The sequence below is a fragment of the Sinohyriopsis cumingii genome, chromosome 8 (genome assembly GCF_028554795.1).
Source record: "Sinohyriopsis cumingii isolate HCF-2022 chromosome 8, ASM2855479v2, whole genome shotgun sequence".
Classification (NCBI taxonomy): domain Eukaryota; kingdom Metazoa; phylum Mollusca; class Bivalvia; order Unionida; family Unionidae; genus Sinohyriopsis; species Sinohyriopsis cumingii.
This window is the reverse complement of record NC_142968.1, coordinates 105,283,435-105,303,338: the sequence shown is the minus strand read 5'-3', so window position 1 is coordinate 105,303,338 and position 19,904 is coordinate 105,283,435. Positions and strand designations below refer to the sequence as shown.

Sequence of the window (19,904 nt, the reverse complement as noted above, 5' to 3'; positions counted from 1 at the left end):
CTGACAGACAAACTCTTGCCCATTCACAAGCATTATGTTTTGATGGCTGATTGACCATTAACCCTTTTCCGAGTAAGGTAGCACCTATCAATTTCCTGCATGCTATCCTTGATGATAAAACATACAAACTTGTGTTTTAAGATCAGAATCAGTGATCTGGATATATATTAACTGCCTCTTGTACACTATTTCATCATAAAATTAGTTTGAAACTGTAACCAGTAGGCCTAACAGAAAATAATGGCAGACTTCGCTAAGTCTGGGATGTACCAGTTTATTAGATTTTCTGTTTTCTTAAATCATTGGGCAAATATATTAAGAAAAAATATACAAATCATTGAAACCAAAGCCTAGGTATTATTTTATTAAAGATTTAACATTAAAATGCAAACTATGTAGGTCAGAAACGTATGGGACAATGCTATGTTGTGGAATTCGCAAGATGCGCTTTAAGGTCTAAGCTGTTTTCTGACTTGACACGTATTTGTGAAAATACAAAAGAAACAGCAAATTTGATACTATTTATTTGTTTAAAAATACTACAAGTACATATACAAATAAATAAACTATAAATTAAGAAAACCTCTCCATCTAAAGATAGAAGTACTCACTTCTGTGTTGATTCTGTAGGAAAGAAGGGAATGCAACTTTTGATGGTGGGACTCCTATTTTTACCAAAATGGGAATCCTTGAATTCTATTTTTACCATAAGTGAATTTCAATTATGCCACTAACTTTCTTGTAATCAGTGAAAGTGTCCAAAACTTTGCACAAGTATGCTAATATGGCCCGCAGTGTACCCAAAACTGGACTGGTATACCACATTCAATACCTTTAAAATCATGCGATAAGAATTGAAATTAACACCAGTACTGGTCCTTGGAGAAGAGAAACTTAATCAAGCAATGCTGTTTGATCTGCATTTAGCCCCTTTTAAAAAGGATTGCAGAATTTCTAGTTGCTTTGATAGGATAAACATCTGCACCGATGTGTGCAGACAAAACTTTCTGCAGATTATTGCATGCTTTAAGAAAAATGAATGGAATTATTATATTAATTAAACCTGCCCAACATTTTCTTTTTCTTTTTAATGGTAATGTAAACTGTTACGTGTTTAGGCTCAAATAAACAGTAACACAGAAAGAATGAAAACAAGCTTTATAAAATTTAACAAATAGTTTATTTGTTAGAAAAATTCTGTAAAAATGAAACAAGGAGAAGAACTAATAATTTCAAGTTCGAATCCTCATGGAAAATCCAAGATGGATGACGATTATGTATGCTGTAGTCAGTACTGTGCTTATCTACAGATCCTTGTAGAAATACAAATAATGGCACTCCAGTGTTGAAAATCCAAATTAAACTTGTAAGCAATGTCTTTCCAAAATTTTTGTGTGAGCACTCCTCAAAATATTTCCAGAGAATAAAGAATTAATCGATTTCAAATCCAATTGATCTAAAGAAAATTATAGCTCAAGATCTGGTTACAACAAAATAACTTGACATCAGTATAAAAAGCCCCAAACTGAGAAATCTCTCTCAAAGCATCTCTATTAAAACTAACAAATGCGAGTAATGGAAAAACCTGAATTGCGAAATCGAAAGGGGGGTCACGTGATCGTGTTAACACCAAAAACGACCCTGATGACAACCAATCATTTTGCTCCAAGAAATAATTTTTGTTTTAAATCATCTTAAATCATGTAGGCCCATCATGACCTTGGAAAAATCAAGCATTTTAAAATAAAATAGAACTTGTTTACAAAGGTAGCTACAAGTTCTGAAACAAGGTTAGAATTTAGATCAACACCTGGTGTTTATAAACTAACAGTCAAGATCAAAAATTTTCTGAAAAGTATCATCTCTAGTGAATAAATTTACATTACAATAGCATATATTAGAATACAAAATTTAAAACTGACAATTAAATTAAAATAAATATGAATTAAATCAGATATACATAATTTTTGTTAATTCTTTATAGCACATAGATGCTATTATACAGTGAAAACAATGCAATTACTGTAATTATTTGCGTTTGGTTAATTTTTTGCTCGGATATGCTTTGCTCATTAATTTTTAAGGTAGGAAAAAGATTAGGCCTAGAGAGGGAGCGGTAAATATGACAATCCTTTATATTTGACCTTGTAAATTAATGGGTACGAAACGACCAGCATCTTGGGTACGAAACGACTAGCACCTCGGGTATGAAAGGATTAGCACCTTGGGTACAAAACAACCAGCACCTTTGGTACGAAACGACTTGGGTACGGAATGATCATGAGCCCATACGTTGTAGGACTAAGTTACAAGCGAGCAAGTAAATCAATGCTAAAATATAAATCTGCTTGTTTAATGATCAAATGGAATTACATTACAATTAATAATTCCAGTAGTTCTAGTCTATTTTTAGAACATTTTTTCCTCTCTCATTTTGGTGGTGATAGAAGAGTTTTATTTATGCAGTTTTGGTAGGGATTTAAAGGTAACTGTTTATTCTTGATAATATGAGCTCAGGGTGTTGTTGTCTGTATGTATTTTGGCGACAGTGCACAGTGAGTAATAAGGCCTTGGTGATGATCCGGAAGTGAAATTCGTGTTCTGGTTACATGCTGTTATGTTGACAGTCAATGATCTAAAAAAAGAGCAGGTCAACCTTTGACAAGAACTTCACCGTGAAGTCATCTTTGATGGTATTTTAGATTAACATATGATTTGCATTGATTGTCACACAGTGGAAAGGTCAGTACTGAGAAACAAATGTAGAGAACATATAGTAAAATTAATTGTGTACTATGTCCAAATATAACTATACAATAAATGTATACCTGTCAGCTTCAGGCCACGTATTGTTGTTGATGTTCTAATTACTCAGCACGTTCTTGTTGTTTGGCTGGTTGCAGACAATATCTCTCTTAAATATAAGTATTAATTCCTCGTCATACACCAGTCCAGAACGCGGGACACCACCCTCTAAACGCAATACTTCCATTGGTCAATTTGGGAAGAACCATGTTAATATCGCTAGGTAAAGAAGAATATAACCTTCAACTTTATAACGTTCAAGTTGAAAATGAAAAAGTAATTTGATATAACTTTAAAGGCCATATAAATCATTAATTGAATTAAGCTACGTTATTTACAAAAGTAAACAAGTCTGCGTTGAAAAATTTGGTCAGTGACTGAGCGTTTTAGAGATTCGCAAACTCTTCAGCAGGCTTGACGGTTTATTCCGACCCCATGAAGCTAATGGACTTATCCAGAATAACGAACTGCAGACAAAATTGCATATTCATTTTCTTAAAATAATTAAGAAAACAACTAATTTGATCGTAGATAATGTTTCAAACCAAAGTAGAATGGTATGTTTTAAAATAATCAACCATAAAATATATAGACTGGTTGGCAATTCTTCTATTAAAAAAATCACATTATTTTATTCTTATGCACGCAGTCTATGAGCTGATATTTTTTTTTGGAATCAAAATGGCCGCCGAAGGAGACGATTCTCTCTATCCCATTGCCGTTTTAATTGACGAATTACGTAATGAGGACGTCCAGGTAGTATTTTGAACATTGTTGATTAAAGCTTCAAAACTGGAGAATGATAACAGTTGTAAGCTTGTTCGATACAGCTTTATAAAGTCACGGGCTAATCAATCCAACCCATTGACACTGACAATGCCTTATCATTTTGCTGAAATACTTTATTGTAGCATTCCATTCATCGATTAATAACCTTTTAATTTTTTTAATTCAGTTGAACTGGTATTTGAATACGATGCCGGAATTTCATCTCGACTTATAAAATAAATATTTTCGATAGCAAGAGTTAATCCATGAGAATGACCTGGATACCGAAAGAAACAAAATAACGTAGTCGTAACACTTACCTTGATGAGCATACAGTTGAAACATTAGAATATGCTGCTTGTAATGTTAACAAGTATTCTTTAGCTCATAATTTTTTCCATAAGTCTTACACGCAGGAGTCGTCTGGTAAAAAGGTATTTGAGTTTGATACAAGCCCTTCCAAATCTCAATAAGGACACGTTATTTCTGATTGCTACAAATTGAAAACTAAGCAACAGAATCAGGACAGACCTGTTGCAGATGCTCTATTTCTAAGCGGTCAAGGTCATGGTCATGTATCGAAAGCAATACATTTGTTGGGTCTAATAAACCCCCGTCTGATTTTATTATGGAGAATTATGAACTATTTAATGTTGAAGGGTTCTGTATCACTTATGGGTGATTTGTCCAATCCTATCCTATCCGATCCCTATTAAAATTTTAAGGGACACTTGGGCTTCTCATTATGAGGGACTTTGCCTTTTTCTGAAAAGTCTTATTCCAATAATAGTGGTCTTATTCAGAGAATAGAATATGGCTTTGTTAATGATCCTCTCCCGTGTGTAAATTTGTCATCAGACTTGGTCTCGGGACCTGGAACAGTGTCTTCGTTGCACAGTGAGAATATTCATTTATTGCCATGACCTTGCAGGAGATAAGGTTGTGGTTAATCCACTTGTAACTGACAAGGCTTTTTTGGAAAAGAAGGTCGAAGAAAAAGTATCAGTAACAGGGAAAATGTACTAAATGGTCGTCTTACACAACAGCATTGAACATAGATTGCTTGTTGCACACAATTTTTATTTGCCTAAAACAAAAAAGTTTTGAGCACCTATGATGGGTCAAGCTAGACTTGAATTTTAGGGAGAAATGACTTCTCGCTTTGGACAAAAATGAAGTGAGAGCTGAGCAGGGAGAAGTGGCAGCAAAGCAAGACATGCATTATATATATATATATATATAGAGAGAGAGAGAGAGAGAGAGAGAGAGAGAGAGATAAATAATACAAACCATGGTGAATAACAGTCCTTTCAAGTGCACTGGATCCAGCAAGGGATCAAGTGTCAGGGACTGATTAAGATAAATGCAGTAAATTGACAATTAACCTTGCAAAACTAGTATTGAAGTAGCCTGAGTGCTTTCGAGTCTTAATGAGTCTTTTTCAAAGGCAAATACAAAACATAGACAAGACAAACAGAAAAACCATTGTGTTTGCAAAACTTTACATGGCTGTTTCTGCAGGAATTAAGCCTTTATATGTTTCAGCAAGTTTATTTCAACTTGTTGAAGATGCTGGAAAATATTTTTTTTGATCTAGAAATCGATGAGCCATAATGATATGTTATTTTATGTAAATTTATGTAAGTGCAGATTATATCCCAGATATTTCATTGTTATTGTAGTAGTTATAGGCTACTAAGTAAATTTAGAGAATTATTTAAAGGAAAATATGTCTGCTGCAAAATATAATTTTTTTTTTGTGCATGGCTGTCTTTTTTTAGTCTTCTTGGTTTAAACTGCTTGGTTTCAGTGTTACAATGTGGCATATTCAGTAAGATTCCTTTTCTTTCCTGGTTTCAGAACTCCAATTGGCGCTGTGAGCTATTGCAATAAGTGTTATATAACTGAAAGTGTGGCATGGAGAGAAGTGTTCTGCATGCAGGCTTCTGTACAGCTTTGTCATCCAATCAGATCAATGAAGGTTTATTCTTTTGTGTAGCTTTTGTTTCTCCGACATAATGAAGGCTACAGATGTTACATGTGATGTATGTCAGAGAAACTGAAAAGCTACACAGATTGGATCAGCCTTCATAGATCTGATTGGTGACAAAGAATGTGCAAGTCTGTGAATGTGCAAGAGTTTGTAGCATAATTGATAACACCAACTAGTTGATAGATCTAAGCCTACATTTCCCCATGAGCTATATATAACATAACACTGGAAATAACCTAGCCAAGGCGAGGGAGCATCTCCAACAGGACAATCATTCAATGCTTCACAAAAAAATATCACAGTGCGAAGTTATTTTTGCTTTCCTAATAGAAGAAGGCGAAGTTTACATTTTTTTAGGTCACTTCACCTGGTAGCGTGACCCCTGCCTGTATTTAAGAACATGTCAACAAATTCAGGTGGAAAGCTGTCAACTTTGGAGCAGAATCTAAATTGGAATAAAAAATAAGTGACTGATAAATTATTTTTGTTTCTCCATTGTAGACCATTTAATATAAATTTTCCTTGTAAAACCTCTGAGATGTACAAAATTATGAACCAGCTTTGGATGCAGATATGCCAGGTACAGAAAGATAAAAAAATACTCAAACTGTATGCTTTTTAAGGGACAGTAAAATATGCAACATGTACTTAACTTATGTCATATAATGCTTGCAGATGTCCAACTAATGTTTTTTGTCTAGCCCTGCAGATTATTAACACTTTGGAAATATATATTTGCAGTTACGACTGAACAGCATAAAGAAGCTGTCAACTATTGCTTTGGCACTTGGCGTAGAGAGGACAAGAAGTGAACTGATCCCCTTCTTGACAGGTGACTTTATTTATTTTAAAATGTTCATCTGTTTAATGCAGTACTCTCTCTCTATTACACTTAATTACAAGCCACACAGGTTCTGAAAAGTATTTTTTCACAGAAAACTTGAAAATTTGATTTTCAACAACCTTGAACTACTAGCAGGTTCAGAAACAAGAATAGAACATGGATATAATGTTTAATTTGATCCATGACTTTACATATGAGAGGGGTAGTGGTATACTGTGGTAGTACTACAGCCATTTAATCATGGGTTCATTTTTAGGGTTAGCTGATTATATCTTTTCCTTTATATTCATATGTTGTCTTTTGTTGAACATAACATTTACTTTATTGTCTTTTTTTAAGTAATGAATAACTTGGAAAAATTTAATCCTTTTTATTTCTTTGAGACTCACTGTTGACAAACTTCTTTTCATATGGACTGTGTTTAATTTGTTTGAATGGTTAGATTTTGAATGATATTGAATGAGGAAAAATGTTAATAGTGGGATAATTATACAGTTTTCTTCCTTTTGATATATAAGGTCATCATTTGAACAGAGAAATAAGGTATATGAGAGGGTGGGCTTTGTTGATGGAAACAAACTAGTGAAAATGTACTAACTCGGTGCATGATATGATAGCCTCTGATTAGTCTGTGGCCTGTCTTGAGAGAGGCCTGCTAAGAGGGGAACACTAACTGTTGCTTGTGCAGTTGAATTTCCCATCATGTTTACTATCATTTAACATTCCCCCATTTCCTATCTTGCCAAGCATTGATTTTCTTCCTTTGATTATATCCATAATCTTTATTGTTACAGCCAGGTTTCATTTTTAAAAAAAAATTGTCACAATTTTTGGCTTTGAGCTTAGTGGTTAAGTTTCATAGCACATGTACCACTATCATTTTAAATTTTAGACACTATATATGACGAGGATGAGGTTCTCCTAGCACTTGCAGAGCAATTAGGCAATTTCACTCCACTTGTTGGAGGACCAGAATATGTCCACTGCCTGCTGGTAAGTTTTCCTAATAAATTATTATACTTTGTACAGCTTGAAAATAAGGCTCAATTTGAAAACTATTCAGTCATTGAAACTGACAACGATGTTGCTGAAAAAAATAGTAAAAATTGGTGTTAAAAAAATACAAAGATATTGATGATATATGATTATATTTAGTAAAATACAAACTACTGCTTGTATTGATGTCTTTTGTGTGTTCTAAACTGCAAATTCTGTACAGAGATTCAAAAGTTGATTCGGTCGCATTCAGCTTTTTGAGCCTGACATTTTGTATCTTGAATCCAATGCTTATAAAATTTTGCTTGAAGGCTGAAGAATTAAATACATAGGAGCCTTGTTATTCCAGACTCCATGTATCAAGAAACCTTGTTATCATGGACATAATTCAACAGGAATGGAATTCCTAAACGTTAATTGGCTCTGTTAATCAGGAAATCTGCATTCTGGATCCAGAAATCAAAATTGGGGAACAAAGTGTAAAAGTACTAGAAAAATCGATAATCCGGAAATAATCTGTCCTAAAACATATATGAAAATACTGTCAGTCAGATAATACAGATTCACCTACGCAAATTTGTAGGTGTGTTATTGTATCAGTCTCTGATAGGTCAAATTCCAGTGGTCTGTTAAAGTTATCAATTGATCACGTGATCATGTGTATACAAATACTAAGTAGCATGACCCTATTGTAACCAGCAATTGTATAAACAATGTCTGTTTTAGCTAAACAAACACTGGGATCAAATCATCCACGCTTTTTGACATAACATATGGTTAATAAATTAAGTGTGTCATTAAGCCTTTTTGTTTACTAATTGTATATAACAATCACAGTTTATTGATGGCTGTACAAATACAGTTCATTAATTTAATCTGTGGACAGTATAGGGCTTCATTTCAGAATAAAATGAGGACGTCGGTTATCAGCTCATTAGCAGCTATGCCAGCTGTGAAATACGACTTATAAAGATGACTGCATTTTATTAGTTTACCATAACACATTTAACTGAGATTTCATTTTTTTATTCGTTGTACTTTTTACTTATGTTATATTTACTGTACATGTATGTACAAGCACATGTTATAATAATGTGAAATAAACACAAGTCAATAGATTTTTTCATTAATTTATTTAAACCATTATTGAATATACAGTACATTTACATTGTAAAATAAAAATGTGCATGATTCGTTTATCCGGAAAACTCATTAATCCAGACATATTCACTGGGAACAAAGGTGTCCAGATTAACAAGGCTCCTCTGTACTAAGTGTCCACATGGTAGTATAGAAATATGCAAAGGAAGTGATAAATATGTGCAGAGTACAATGGTAATGAAACTTTGGTCCTCTTGGTAAGAACATGCAGATTACTATTTATACTTATTTATTAGTCCAGCTGCAAACAATATAAACACCATGCTGTAACAAATAATAAATGAGGATCTGAAGGCTGCTGTACATTAATCATCAGACACTCAATTTTATCCTTTAGCCTCCTCTAGAGAGCCTGGCAACAGTAGAAGAGACAGTTGTGCGAGACAGGGCTGTGGAATCTCTGCGGCAGATAGCATTACAACACACACAGGCAGATCTTGAGAACCACTTTGTCCCACTTGTCAGGAGACTTGCCGGAGGTGTGTATATACTTGTGTTACATACATATACTTCCCCTCCGCACTGTACTCAGTTCTGTATGAGATCAAATAAATTGTCATTTTTTTACTGTATTTATTAAAGTGTAACTCACTCCCAAGTGTGAATACCATAGATCTTTACCTTGTTGCAAATTGTGCCTCTTCAGAACTGATTTAACCTGTGAGTTTGGGGATATTGAATAGGCCCAATTCTTCCCCAGAATGGTGTTAGAGATGATTAATGAAGGCAACATGTTTTATGTGGGAAATTTTGCATATTGATGTTCCAAGGCCTTAGATTTTGTAAAGAGTGCAGTTTATATTGGAAAAAGTTGACCTTGTATTTTAAGATTTTACACTTTTTTCTTTATCTCTATTTCTGTTTTCATTTTGGAATTTAACTTTTATTGGCAGTACATGGCTGATGTTGTGCTACATTACCATTAAATCCCAGACATACGTATATATGGTTTGCAGTTGAGTGAACATTGTTCATTAGCAAATGCAGTAAATACAGTGATCTCTGTTACATTATCAGTCCCAGTGTTCACGAAACTCTTCCACTTGAGTGCTCACTCGAACATACATTGGTCATAAGTTTGTTGCATTGTTTATTTCACATACATCTCTTTCAACATGTATTGCTCGGTGGCCTAATGGTTAGAGCGTCCGCCTCGGATGCGGGAGGTCGTGGGTTCAATCCCCGGCTGAGTCATACTAGAGACTTAAAAAATGGTACTAACAGCTGCCTTGCTTGATGTTCAGCATTAGGAGGTTAGTGTTAGGACTGGTCGGCCTGGTGTCAGGATAATGTGACTGGGTGGGACATCATGCTACATGTCTCCGGCATGATGCCCCAGTGCTAGACATCACTATAAACTGCCACATTGCAGACATCGTAGCGATATGACTGAAAAACTGTTAAAGCTATGTTAAAAATCAAAATCACACATGTATTGCTACTTTCAGAACTCTTGTATTTCAGTTGGTTGAGTGTAAACTATCAGAGTTTGGGTTTGAGTGTTCAGTCACAATTTCTGGAATTTTTTTGTAAATACTGGATTGGATTTTGTAAAGAGTTGAGTAAATTATAAGATGAAATGATCAAAAGAATCTTGTATTACTTTTGTCAGAAAAATTAAGTGTTGTTTTGTTCCCTTGTCAGTTGATATTAAATAATGCTTGCATCATCTGGCATGTAAAAGTATGTGTTTTGTTTTCAGGGGACTGGTTTACATCTCGTACATCAGCATGTGGACTTTTCTCTGTCTGCTATACAAAAGTATCCAACTCAGTGAAGGCAGAATTAAGACAGTAAGTTTACTGTTTACCCATACACATGCACACAAACGGTATGAAGATTCGAGTTCCAAAGTGTATGGTAAACTTAAATACCTAAATTGTTACTTGGGTGTTTGCTCAAGGATGAGCATTAAGTTCATTGTTACTTGCAATAAAATCATGGATCAGTGTTTTCCTGATAGGCCAGTTAAAAGTAAAGTTTAAACATTGACCGTTTGACCATAGTAATTAAAAAAAGTATTGATTGTTTTGTTTTGAATCCACAATAATACTTAGGTATATTAATATCCAAATACAAAAAGCAGTGACATAATACACAGTGGTTTTATAGGTGAAGATGCCAATGAGTACCCACCCATTGATAATTTGGGTAATGAAAAACCAGGCACCTGTTTAAAAAAAAAGCTTTCCAAGTTCAGATCCAGGCACAGAATAACGAGAACAGTTTGAGGCTGATGTCATGTGCACATTTATTCATCATGATGGGCATGTATGGTTACTTACAATTTACTTGTCGTACATGTACTGTATAATAAAACAAGGGAGGACACTTCTCTCCTTTCTCTTGTAACCTGTTTAAGAATCAACGCTGATATTTCAAGCTAGAATCGTTCTAACTTCATCCCCGTCCATGGTTTGTGTGCCAGTTTTCTCGCGACTTGAACACTTTTTTTTAAGATTTTGATGACATGAACTGAGTCAGTACCTTTCATAAGCAGCAGTAGGAAGTACTGATTAAGAAATATTCAGCGAAATAAAATTTAAATGACATGCTACAATTCAAATAAAAGAAAGTTAAATAATGCCATTTTTGCTTAGTTTGTATCCCTGGGGTTGAGTGTTAGCTGTTCAAATCAGGGCCACTGTTCAAATGTTTGTTTACTATATTTTTGTATTAGTGGGAAACAAAACAAGTTATTTTCACAGCAAAAGCAACACAAAAACTTAACCATAACATGTGCTTCTTATAACATGTTAGGAAAAATGAACGAAATGGATAACTATACAGAATTTGTTATTTAATTACACAGAGAGAAAAAAAATGGTGTAAAAATTCATCACATGTGTAAATATAGTAATTATTGCATGAATTTTACATGAAACAGTTCCAAGAAAATATGGGATTCTGGAATCTTAAACCACTTGTCATAATAGATTCATTCTATTTTGATACTGCCTATGAAGCAGACCAGTCTAAATTTAAAATAAATGGCACCAGATATTATTTTATAAAAACCTAGGATGTATCGGTATGATTGAAAAGGTCAAGGATAGTACAGCAATAATCATTTGTTGACTTCACAGCTATTCATGAAAGTTCTGTAGACTTTTTTTTTAAGTGTTACGCATAAGTAATTTATCAATTTATTTTGTCTATATTCTTGTACTAACTACTAATCCACATGGATTTAGCCAATTTGTGACAATTTCTAACTGCAGATTCAGATAAGTAGCAAAATTAAAAGTACATTTTTCATAAAGTTTTCTGTAATTATGGCATTTAATATATAGATGACTCTTTTTATGCTCAGATTATGCTCTTTTGCCTCTTATATTAGTATTAATTATGCTTATACTTTTCATGTGTGAACCGACAACAAAGTAGTTCAGGTTCACATTTAATATAATTTCCCTTTAATTGGGTACCTGGGTAACTGATCATTAGAATTGACAGGTACCCGTGAGAAATTTTCCTAAATTTTTGCATCTCTGTTTACCGGTATACAAGATGTATGGCCACATCTCTTAAGATTAATGTTTTTAACAATCTCTCAGGGTTTAGCTATCTTGAAAATAAAGTTAATTTATACTGAAACGCTAATAATTGAAAAAGCATTGTATTGCCAATTATTTCCAAAACAGTTACAAAAGTCTGTGTTTTTGGGACCCCTTTCTGCATGACTTGTTCAGGACTTTTCCATTTAAACATACATGGTACCCAGGGAAGGCATTTAAAAAAAAATATATGCCAGGGTACTTTTATTTCACGGAGTTCATATTAAATTGATAAGAAAATTCTAAATTGCATCTATGGGTGAGTACCCCACTTTAAAAGTGCCTTTCCTGGTTCCCATGTATATTTTAATGGAACCGCCTGAGAGAGAGGTGTATATGATCCAGGAAAGAATATAAATGATACCATCATTAGAAGACAGTGTAGCATCTGTGTGCTCCAGGCTTTTCTTTCACCTGTACAGATTAAGTTTGTATGTGATTGTGCATTTCCATAAGCCAGTATATGTCAACTACCCAGGTGAGCAATCTAATGCCTCTTGTTAATGTATTACCATTTCTTGACACAATTGTTTTGCTTTTTTCACAACTGCCACTGACAATTACACCAGGAATACAGAATAAGCGAAGAGTTTATTCTGTATTCCTGGTGTCATTGGTGTTTATGGTGTTTGGTGTTGTCAAATTTACACCTGTGTTAAAGTAAATATATGTGCATGCAAACTTGGGTGGCTTCTGATGGCTTCGTTTCTTGTTTTTCTTAAAAAGTTTGTCAGTGCTAGCTTTACTTGTTATTGTCAGAACCAAGTAAATCTGATCTGAACGTTTGGTGCATATGTGTAAGAAATAAAGCAGTGTTCCAAAGTATGCGATTTAATCCTTTAAAAAATGATTAGAAAATTTTGTCATCTCTTGTAGACATTTTCGTAATCTTTGTGGAGATGACACACCTATGGTCCGCAGGGCTGCAGCTGGGAAACTGGGAGAGTTTGCCAAGGTTGTGGAGTTAGAATACTTAAAATCCGAACTAATCCCACTCTTCACTGCACTAGCTCAGGATGAACAGGTATGGATTTTTTCTCTCAACATAGATGCAGAAATTTTTAAATTTTTCTAGAGTCAACAGTTGTACTATATTTGACTTATGTAGTTGCCACTGATGAAGAGCCTGGTCTCCATCACATAATGTTAGATATGGGGCTCTATTGTTTATGCTTCTTTTGATACAAAGGGAACAACATAGATCTGATTTTCTGGTTTGTTTTTAATCAGCAGAGGTGGGTCAGCAGTGTTAAGCAGTTATTTGTACACAGATAAACAGGATGTATGCATTACACAGTGTATTATATATTGTGCATTTTTGCAAAATAACCACAGGTCTGTGACTGTCGGCACAAAATTTTTAGTCTTTAATGACATAATGTATTGATAATTTATTTCATTAATTTAATTTCTAATGTATCCATTTTTAAGATATGATTAATTGATAATATGCTAGAAAGACTTCTTTTTGTTAATTGCTGAATTTAGATAATTTATTTCATTAATTTAATTTCTAACATGTCCATTTTTTAAGGTATAATTGATTGATAATATGCTAGAAAGACTTCTTTTTGGAAATTCCTGAGTTTAAAATAGCCTCCTGCAGAAGCCACACCTTACTGTTCCTTGCAACACTTGTTTAATATCCTTCAGAACTCACTATTGTAATATTATTGACTGCCAGTATTGAAGAGTTCACATATGTTTCTCAGGTAGGAAATACTGAAGAAGTATATTACCGGCATTGTTTTATTCCTTTGTGCTTACCTAAATTTTGTGAATTTATTTGTCATGGGGATACAACTGATAGCACCAATTTTGTAATGGCATCATTGTCATCAACAGTAGGTTAAGTTTTGGTTAAATTTTTTATTTGCTTATATTTCCTAAAGCATTTGAAAGATTCTCATATGTTGCATGAATCAGTTTAAAACTAGGATAGATCATTCTGTGACAAACTTGCTGGCCTCCATTACTTTGGGTTCAAGTTACAGTGCTAGAAAATTTTGTTTTACGGTGTTGGTTAAAGCTTTTCTTTTTATTGCCTGTATGTCCTTAACAATTTGATAGATTTTCTTAGGATGAATCAATTTGATGCAGAGAATTCACTCTATCATTTGTACTTGCATCTGTGAGCTTGGAGTACAGGACAAAGATGGAGAAAATATGAGCTAGGTTTTTGTTAAATAATTTTTTATTTGCTTATATTTCCTAAACCCATGTTGGATTTTCTTCATCCTTGTTACAGTGCAGTGCTGTTATAAGACACCCAGATTCGGATATAACATGGTCGTGGCGTGGCTCCTGAAATTTCGTATATTCATTTCACATTTTTGTTCAAAGTATGTGCAATAGTGTAAAAAAAATGTATTATCATTTTTGGGCAAGAGATTGCATCTGAATTCGAATATAATATGATTGTGGCATGGTTCCTGCAATTTTAAATACATGTACGTGTGTTTTTTTAAGTATGAGAAATAGTGTGTAAAATGTTTATCATTTTGGGGAAGAGTTTGTGTATGAATTCGAATATAATAAAACTGTGGTGTGACTTCTGAAATTTAACAATTTCACCAGGTGCTTGAAGTGTTATGCCAAAATAAACATTATCAAAAATGTTACTTATTACTGATCCATGTGTAAAGCCAGTAAGTCATGTTAGTGGTTGTCTTCAGTTAATTAATTCTGTATACAGTCGTTGCTCAAACAATAGCTGACGTGTTTCTTTTTTAACTGTATACACAACCAAGGAGCAGACAATGCAGTGGTTGATAAAAGACTCTCACAATTTAATAAACATTAAAAAACAAAAGCCACCAGCGTGTTTGCTAGGCTTGGTGGTATTAATAGATGCAATCAGTTGACTAGTAAATAATGTCTACTTTATTAGCTGGAAATTGACCCAGGAACATAATGAACCATACGTGTGCTTCATCTTTTTTAACCTAATTTTGCTGACAATTTTTTCCATTGAATTCAGGCACATAATGATCTGTGAAAAAATTATTGAATAGTTTAAATATGTATGCAATTTTTCCAATGGAATTACATGTATTATGGATTAATTGCAAGCCCTGATGGTACGATATCAGATGGCATATTAGACGTTGAATTCAGACACAATGATCTTTGACAGAATTATTGAATATTTTAAATCTGTGTGCAATTTATGAATGGAATTACATGCATTATGGATGAACAGCATGCCATGACAGCATGATAGTAAACGATGCTGATACCCTATTCGTGATATACATTAGACATGAATACACGTTTATGTACCAATGCATTGTTCCCTGAAAAAAGGTAAAATACTGTACAACCCAGCATTGACACAACCCCGCTATTAACATAATCCAATTTTTTGGACCCCAGTTGTCGCGTTACTGTGGGGTTCCACTGTATGAATCATTATGAATCTGAGTTCACTTTTATAATGAATGCTTTCACCCTTAGCTTTGGGTCAGCGTTACAGTCATAGAAAATTTGTGTTAAAGTTTTTAGTGAGATTTTCATTTGCTTATGTTTCTTAAACATCTGTTTAGTTTCTCCGTACTCTGGAAGGATTGTTATGGAGCTAACATAATTCATTCTATTTCACATTCTTTTGCCCAATGACATTAGGGTCAGGGTCACAAACAGAAAATTGAATTATTGTTAGTGCAATTTAATCATTTACATTTCCTAAATCCTATGATTTATTTTCTTCATACCTGGGACGAATCATCATGAAACTTAGGGAATTGATTTTATTTTGTGTTGACATGCTTCTTTGACTTTGGGTGAAAGTCACAGAGACATAAAGTGATTGGTAACTTTTTGAAATATTAGATGAATATGCAGATCACAGTGTTCTTGTAGATATAATTTGTAGGTATAATTCATGTAACAGGATATGGTAGGCCTTAAGATAACCATTAAGTATATATTAGTCCTTAAGACTTTACAATATGTATTACATCATAAGAAATATATGTATTATGTTTTAGACTTCAGGATATTATTATAGTATGTATTAGTTAAACTGGAATCCATGCATATCATGTGGGCAATATTTCAGGACTCTGTACGCCTGCTGGCAGTGGAGGCATGTGTTAGCATCGCCTCTCTTTTGGGTACTGATGATATTGAGCAGTTGGTGATGCCAACCTTGCGACAGGCAGCAGAGGATAAATCCTGGAGGGTGAGATACATGGTGGCCGACAAGTTCACAGAGGTAAGCAATCAATATACTCATTTATTTGTGAGAATTTTTTATGAATTTGATTGGGTATTATAGGTAACTTGATATATCCAGAATTCATTCAATATAGATATGGGTTCAGTCATTAAAGTACCAAAAGATATACATATAAGAGTTGCATCCCATTCTCACTTACCAAGAGACAGTTCAGATGGTAATTCCAGAAGAAGAGAGTTTTTTATGGTTGTTAAGATCATCTTTCTCCATTGTTTTCCACCTCTGCGTAGTATCAGGCTGGAAAAAGAATGCAAAGACAAAAGAAATATGCCATCTTCATAACAACCAGAGCCATGGATGATTTTCATTTTCATTACAGATCTTGTAATACTGTGTTTGGCAACAGAAATAAGGCAAAGAAAACTTGAATGTGAATTTAACCATTAGATGCAGTATTAGAAATAAAGACATTTTTTTATGTACACATTGCAGCTGTCAACATCACTGTGGCAGTGTAGTTAACTTGTAATATTGCTTCCAAGTAAGTAAAGTGTTATATTAAGATGACAAATACTGCTTAATTGAGATATACACTTTGGTTTCAGAAGAGATCAAAGTCAATTTCGCCGACCTTAATGTTACTGAGGCATAAAACTACGACATGAAATGGTATTTTTTAGTACAAAAAATGAAAATTTGTTTGGTTCTCATCTTCTTTGCAATTTTAACTTCTCTCTGTTAGTGTTATCTGATGGAGAGACAAATGGAAATATAAAATCCCTTGATAATGCATGGGAAGGTCATGGTAAATTAATTAATAACTCACCTGGCCATAAGGCTTAGTGAGCTTATTGTATGTCGCTGTGTCTATCATCTCCATGTCAATATTTGCTTGTTTCCACTTTGGAGGACATGTTTCTGGTCCGATTTTGATCAGACTTGGAACATAGGTTTGTATCATCAAGATCTCATTAGTTTGAATATGAGCGTGAGCCACAAATGAGCGATGTGATCTTGCATTTGTTTCATATTGGCCAAATTTGCTACTACTCTAGAGACTATATTTCTGAACAAGGTCTGATTTAAAAAAAGAAGGGGTTCTATCATCAAGTCTTTGATGAGTTCATTAGTGGCTAAGATTCATGCAATTAATGAGGTGATCATATGTCTGATATTGCAAGTGTGTTGTCATTCAGGAAACCACATTTATGATCAGTTTATTAGCTTGTATGGAATAAAAGTTTATTTTATGAAGACGTTGTATGAGTTTGATCATAATCAAGATTTGTACATACTAATGAGGTGATATTTCATATAATTGGCTCAGCTTGTTACTACTCTAGAAGTCCCCAGCAGGCTTGGGGGTGTATAATTTGGTCCCGTGTATTCCTTAGTACATCATAAGAGGCATCTAATGGTAATAGTAGTAATAGTTTAATAGATTTAAGCGGTGACTAATGGTAGTAGAATTAGTAGTAGTAGTAGTATTTGAATTTAATGGCATGTCACCACAATGCTGCCTGTATGGGGCAACTAATGGAGACAACCTATTTACCCTGGGCAGTATCCCGAGGTGATATTCCAACTCAGAAGCTCTTGGATTTTATATGAAGGAGGTTACATACAAAATAATTTTTCTTTGTATTTTAAATAAATTAACCACTTTTTGTCTTATATTTGTTTTACATCACATTGCAGGATACCTAAACTTACTTGGTACTCTAGTCAGCATAGCTGCCAAGTGTCCCATTTTTTTTTCTGTATTTGTCTCATATTTTGGACCAGAATATGGTTCTTTTTCTTGCAAAAAAAAATGTTTTTTAGTATATTTTTAAAAAAAAAACTTTCCTTGCAATTTTCCGTTAAGAACAGGCACTCGGTTCCATACTTTAAGAAATATATCACGTATGTATGATTACAGTTCTAAAATACGATTGGTTCGTTCAAAATTGAGGTTACCATGCCTGTCTTTATCTTCTATATTGGATTTCGCAAACAGTTACCACTATCACTGTATCTCATCTTCATAATATTCAACTTCTAATCATGTTGAATAGGAAAGCAGATTATTCAGAATTTTCTCCAGGAAAGACACAAAACAGAACTGGATAGACAATTGTGCCATCTTGTTTAGATTTCTGAAACCATCTAGTCAAGGAGAAAACTACATTTTGCAAAATATGTAATGTTATGTCGCTAATGGGCATCAAAAAGCTGAAGAACATCAGCTTGCTGCTTCATCATCAACTCAGCCTAAACTTACAACATCTACAAAAACCGGAAATAACCTTAATTCGATCGAAATTCTGTTTATTAAATTTCTTTTAGAAATCATCCTTCATCTTTAAGTTACTAGTGTTGCTGCTGATTTATTTCACACACATTTTCCAGACAGTAAAATCGCAAAGGATTACTTGTGTGAAAAAATAAAAACAGTTCAGTAAGAAAATCACATAGAATTCAGATCATCAATGAAAGATGGTACATTGGAATTGATAAGGATTGGAAAAAACGGAGGTATGGAAAAGGCTCATATAAACAGCCTGTGTTTGAGTGTGTGTTGCACTCTTGCACCTTCTTAATGGGCACCTAAATGGAACAAGGTGCTCATTCAGAAGGTGCAAGAGTGCAACATGCATCATTGACATCAGATAATCAAGGAAGGTACTGTCCTACTTTATGGAAATTTAAAAAATCAGAATTTGTTCCTGAAAATCAGCATTTTTGTACTCCAGGGTTGGCAGCTATGAGTCAGGATTGTGCTGATATGCTGTTAAATCCTATTCATGCATTCATACATACATATATACATACATACATAAATCTGTGCATACATACTACATATGTACATACATACATAACTACATACATACATACATAAATCCGTGCAGACATACATACATACATACATACATACATACATACATATTGAAAGATATAATGAGCAAAATATGTGCACATTAATGCTTTGAGACTATATTTCTGATCCAATTTAGATGAAACTCAAATATGGGTTTATGGCATCAAATTCTTGGAGGAATTCAACAATGAGCAAGATTTCATGCACATTAATGAGATGATACTGCATCTAATTAGCTGAGATTGTTACCATTCTAGGAGGGCATATTAATTTTCTGTTCAGCTTTAGATAAATCTTCGAAATATAAGCTTATGTGATCAGGATCTCATGTAATTTACATAATGAGCAAGATTCATGCATATTAATGAGGTGGTCGTGTATTTCATTGGCTGATCTTGTTACTACTAGAGAAACTGTGTTTCAGACCTGATTTTGAGTAAACTTTGTAAATTGACTTCAATAAATCAAGATCATGGATGGATAAAATTATAAATCTTTTTAGTTGGACTGAATTCTGGAGGTAGCAGGTTTATATTCCTAACATTAATGTGATGAAAAGGTATTCTTCGTGAAACATAATTTACTGGAAATTTTTTCCTTTTTACCAATAGCTTCAGAAAGCAGTTGGACCAGATATAACAAAGAATGATCTGGTGATCGCTTTCCAGAGCCTTCTGAAGGACACAGAGGCTGAAGTCAGAGCAGCAGCAGCACACAAGGTTAAAGGTAAAAGGTCACAT

General features: G+C 33.9%; 2 protein-coding genes across 3 annotated transcripts in view; one reads left to right on the top strand and one right to left on the bottom strand.

Moving 5' to 3' along the window:
• LOC149794301 (cystathionine beta-synthase-like) overlaps positions 1–2,959 on the bottom strand; it is a 73,880-nt gene extending 70,921 nt beyond the window's left edge. For both annotated transcript variants that reach the window (XM_089968458.1, XM_089968459.1), the window contains exon 1: positions 2,829–2,959. The gene's annotated coding sequence lies outside the window, so the exon portion shown is untranslated. The remainder of the gene's footprint in view (positions 1–2,828) is intronic.
• Positions 2,960–3,466: 507 nt separating this feature from the next.
• LOC149794300 (uncharacterized) overlaps positions 3,467–19,904 on the top strand; it is a 39,534-nt gene continuing 23,096 nt past the window's right edge. Inside the window, exons 1-8 of the mRNA XM_089968457.1 lie at positions 3,467–3,561; positions 6,308–6,398; positions 7,303–7,403; positions 8,905–9,046; positions 10,270–10,360; positions 13,001–13,148; positions 16,185–16,340; positions 19,776–19,890. Of these exons, the coding sequence (XP_089824583.1) occupies positions 3,487–3,561; positions 6,308–6,398; positions 7,303–7,403; positions 8,905–9,046; positions 10,270–10,360; positions 13,001–13,148; positions 16,185–16,340; positions 19,776–19,890 (919 nt within the window). The 5' untranslated portion in view covers positions 3,467–3,486. The remainder of the gene's footprint in view (positions 3,562–6,307; positions 6,399–7,302; positions 7,404–8,904; positions 9,047–10,269; positions 10,361–13,000; positions 13,149–16,184; positions 16,341–19,775; positions 19,891–19,904) is intronic.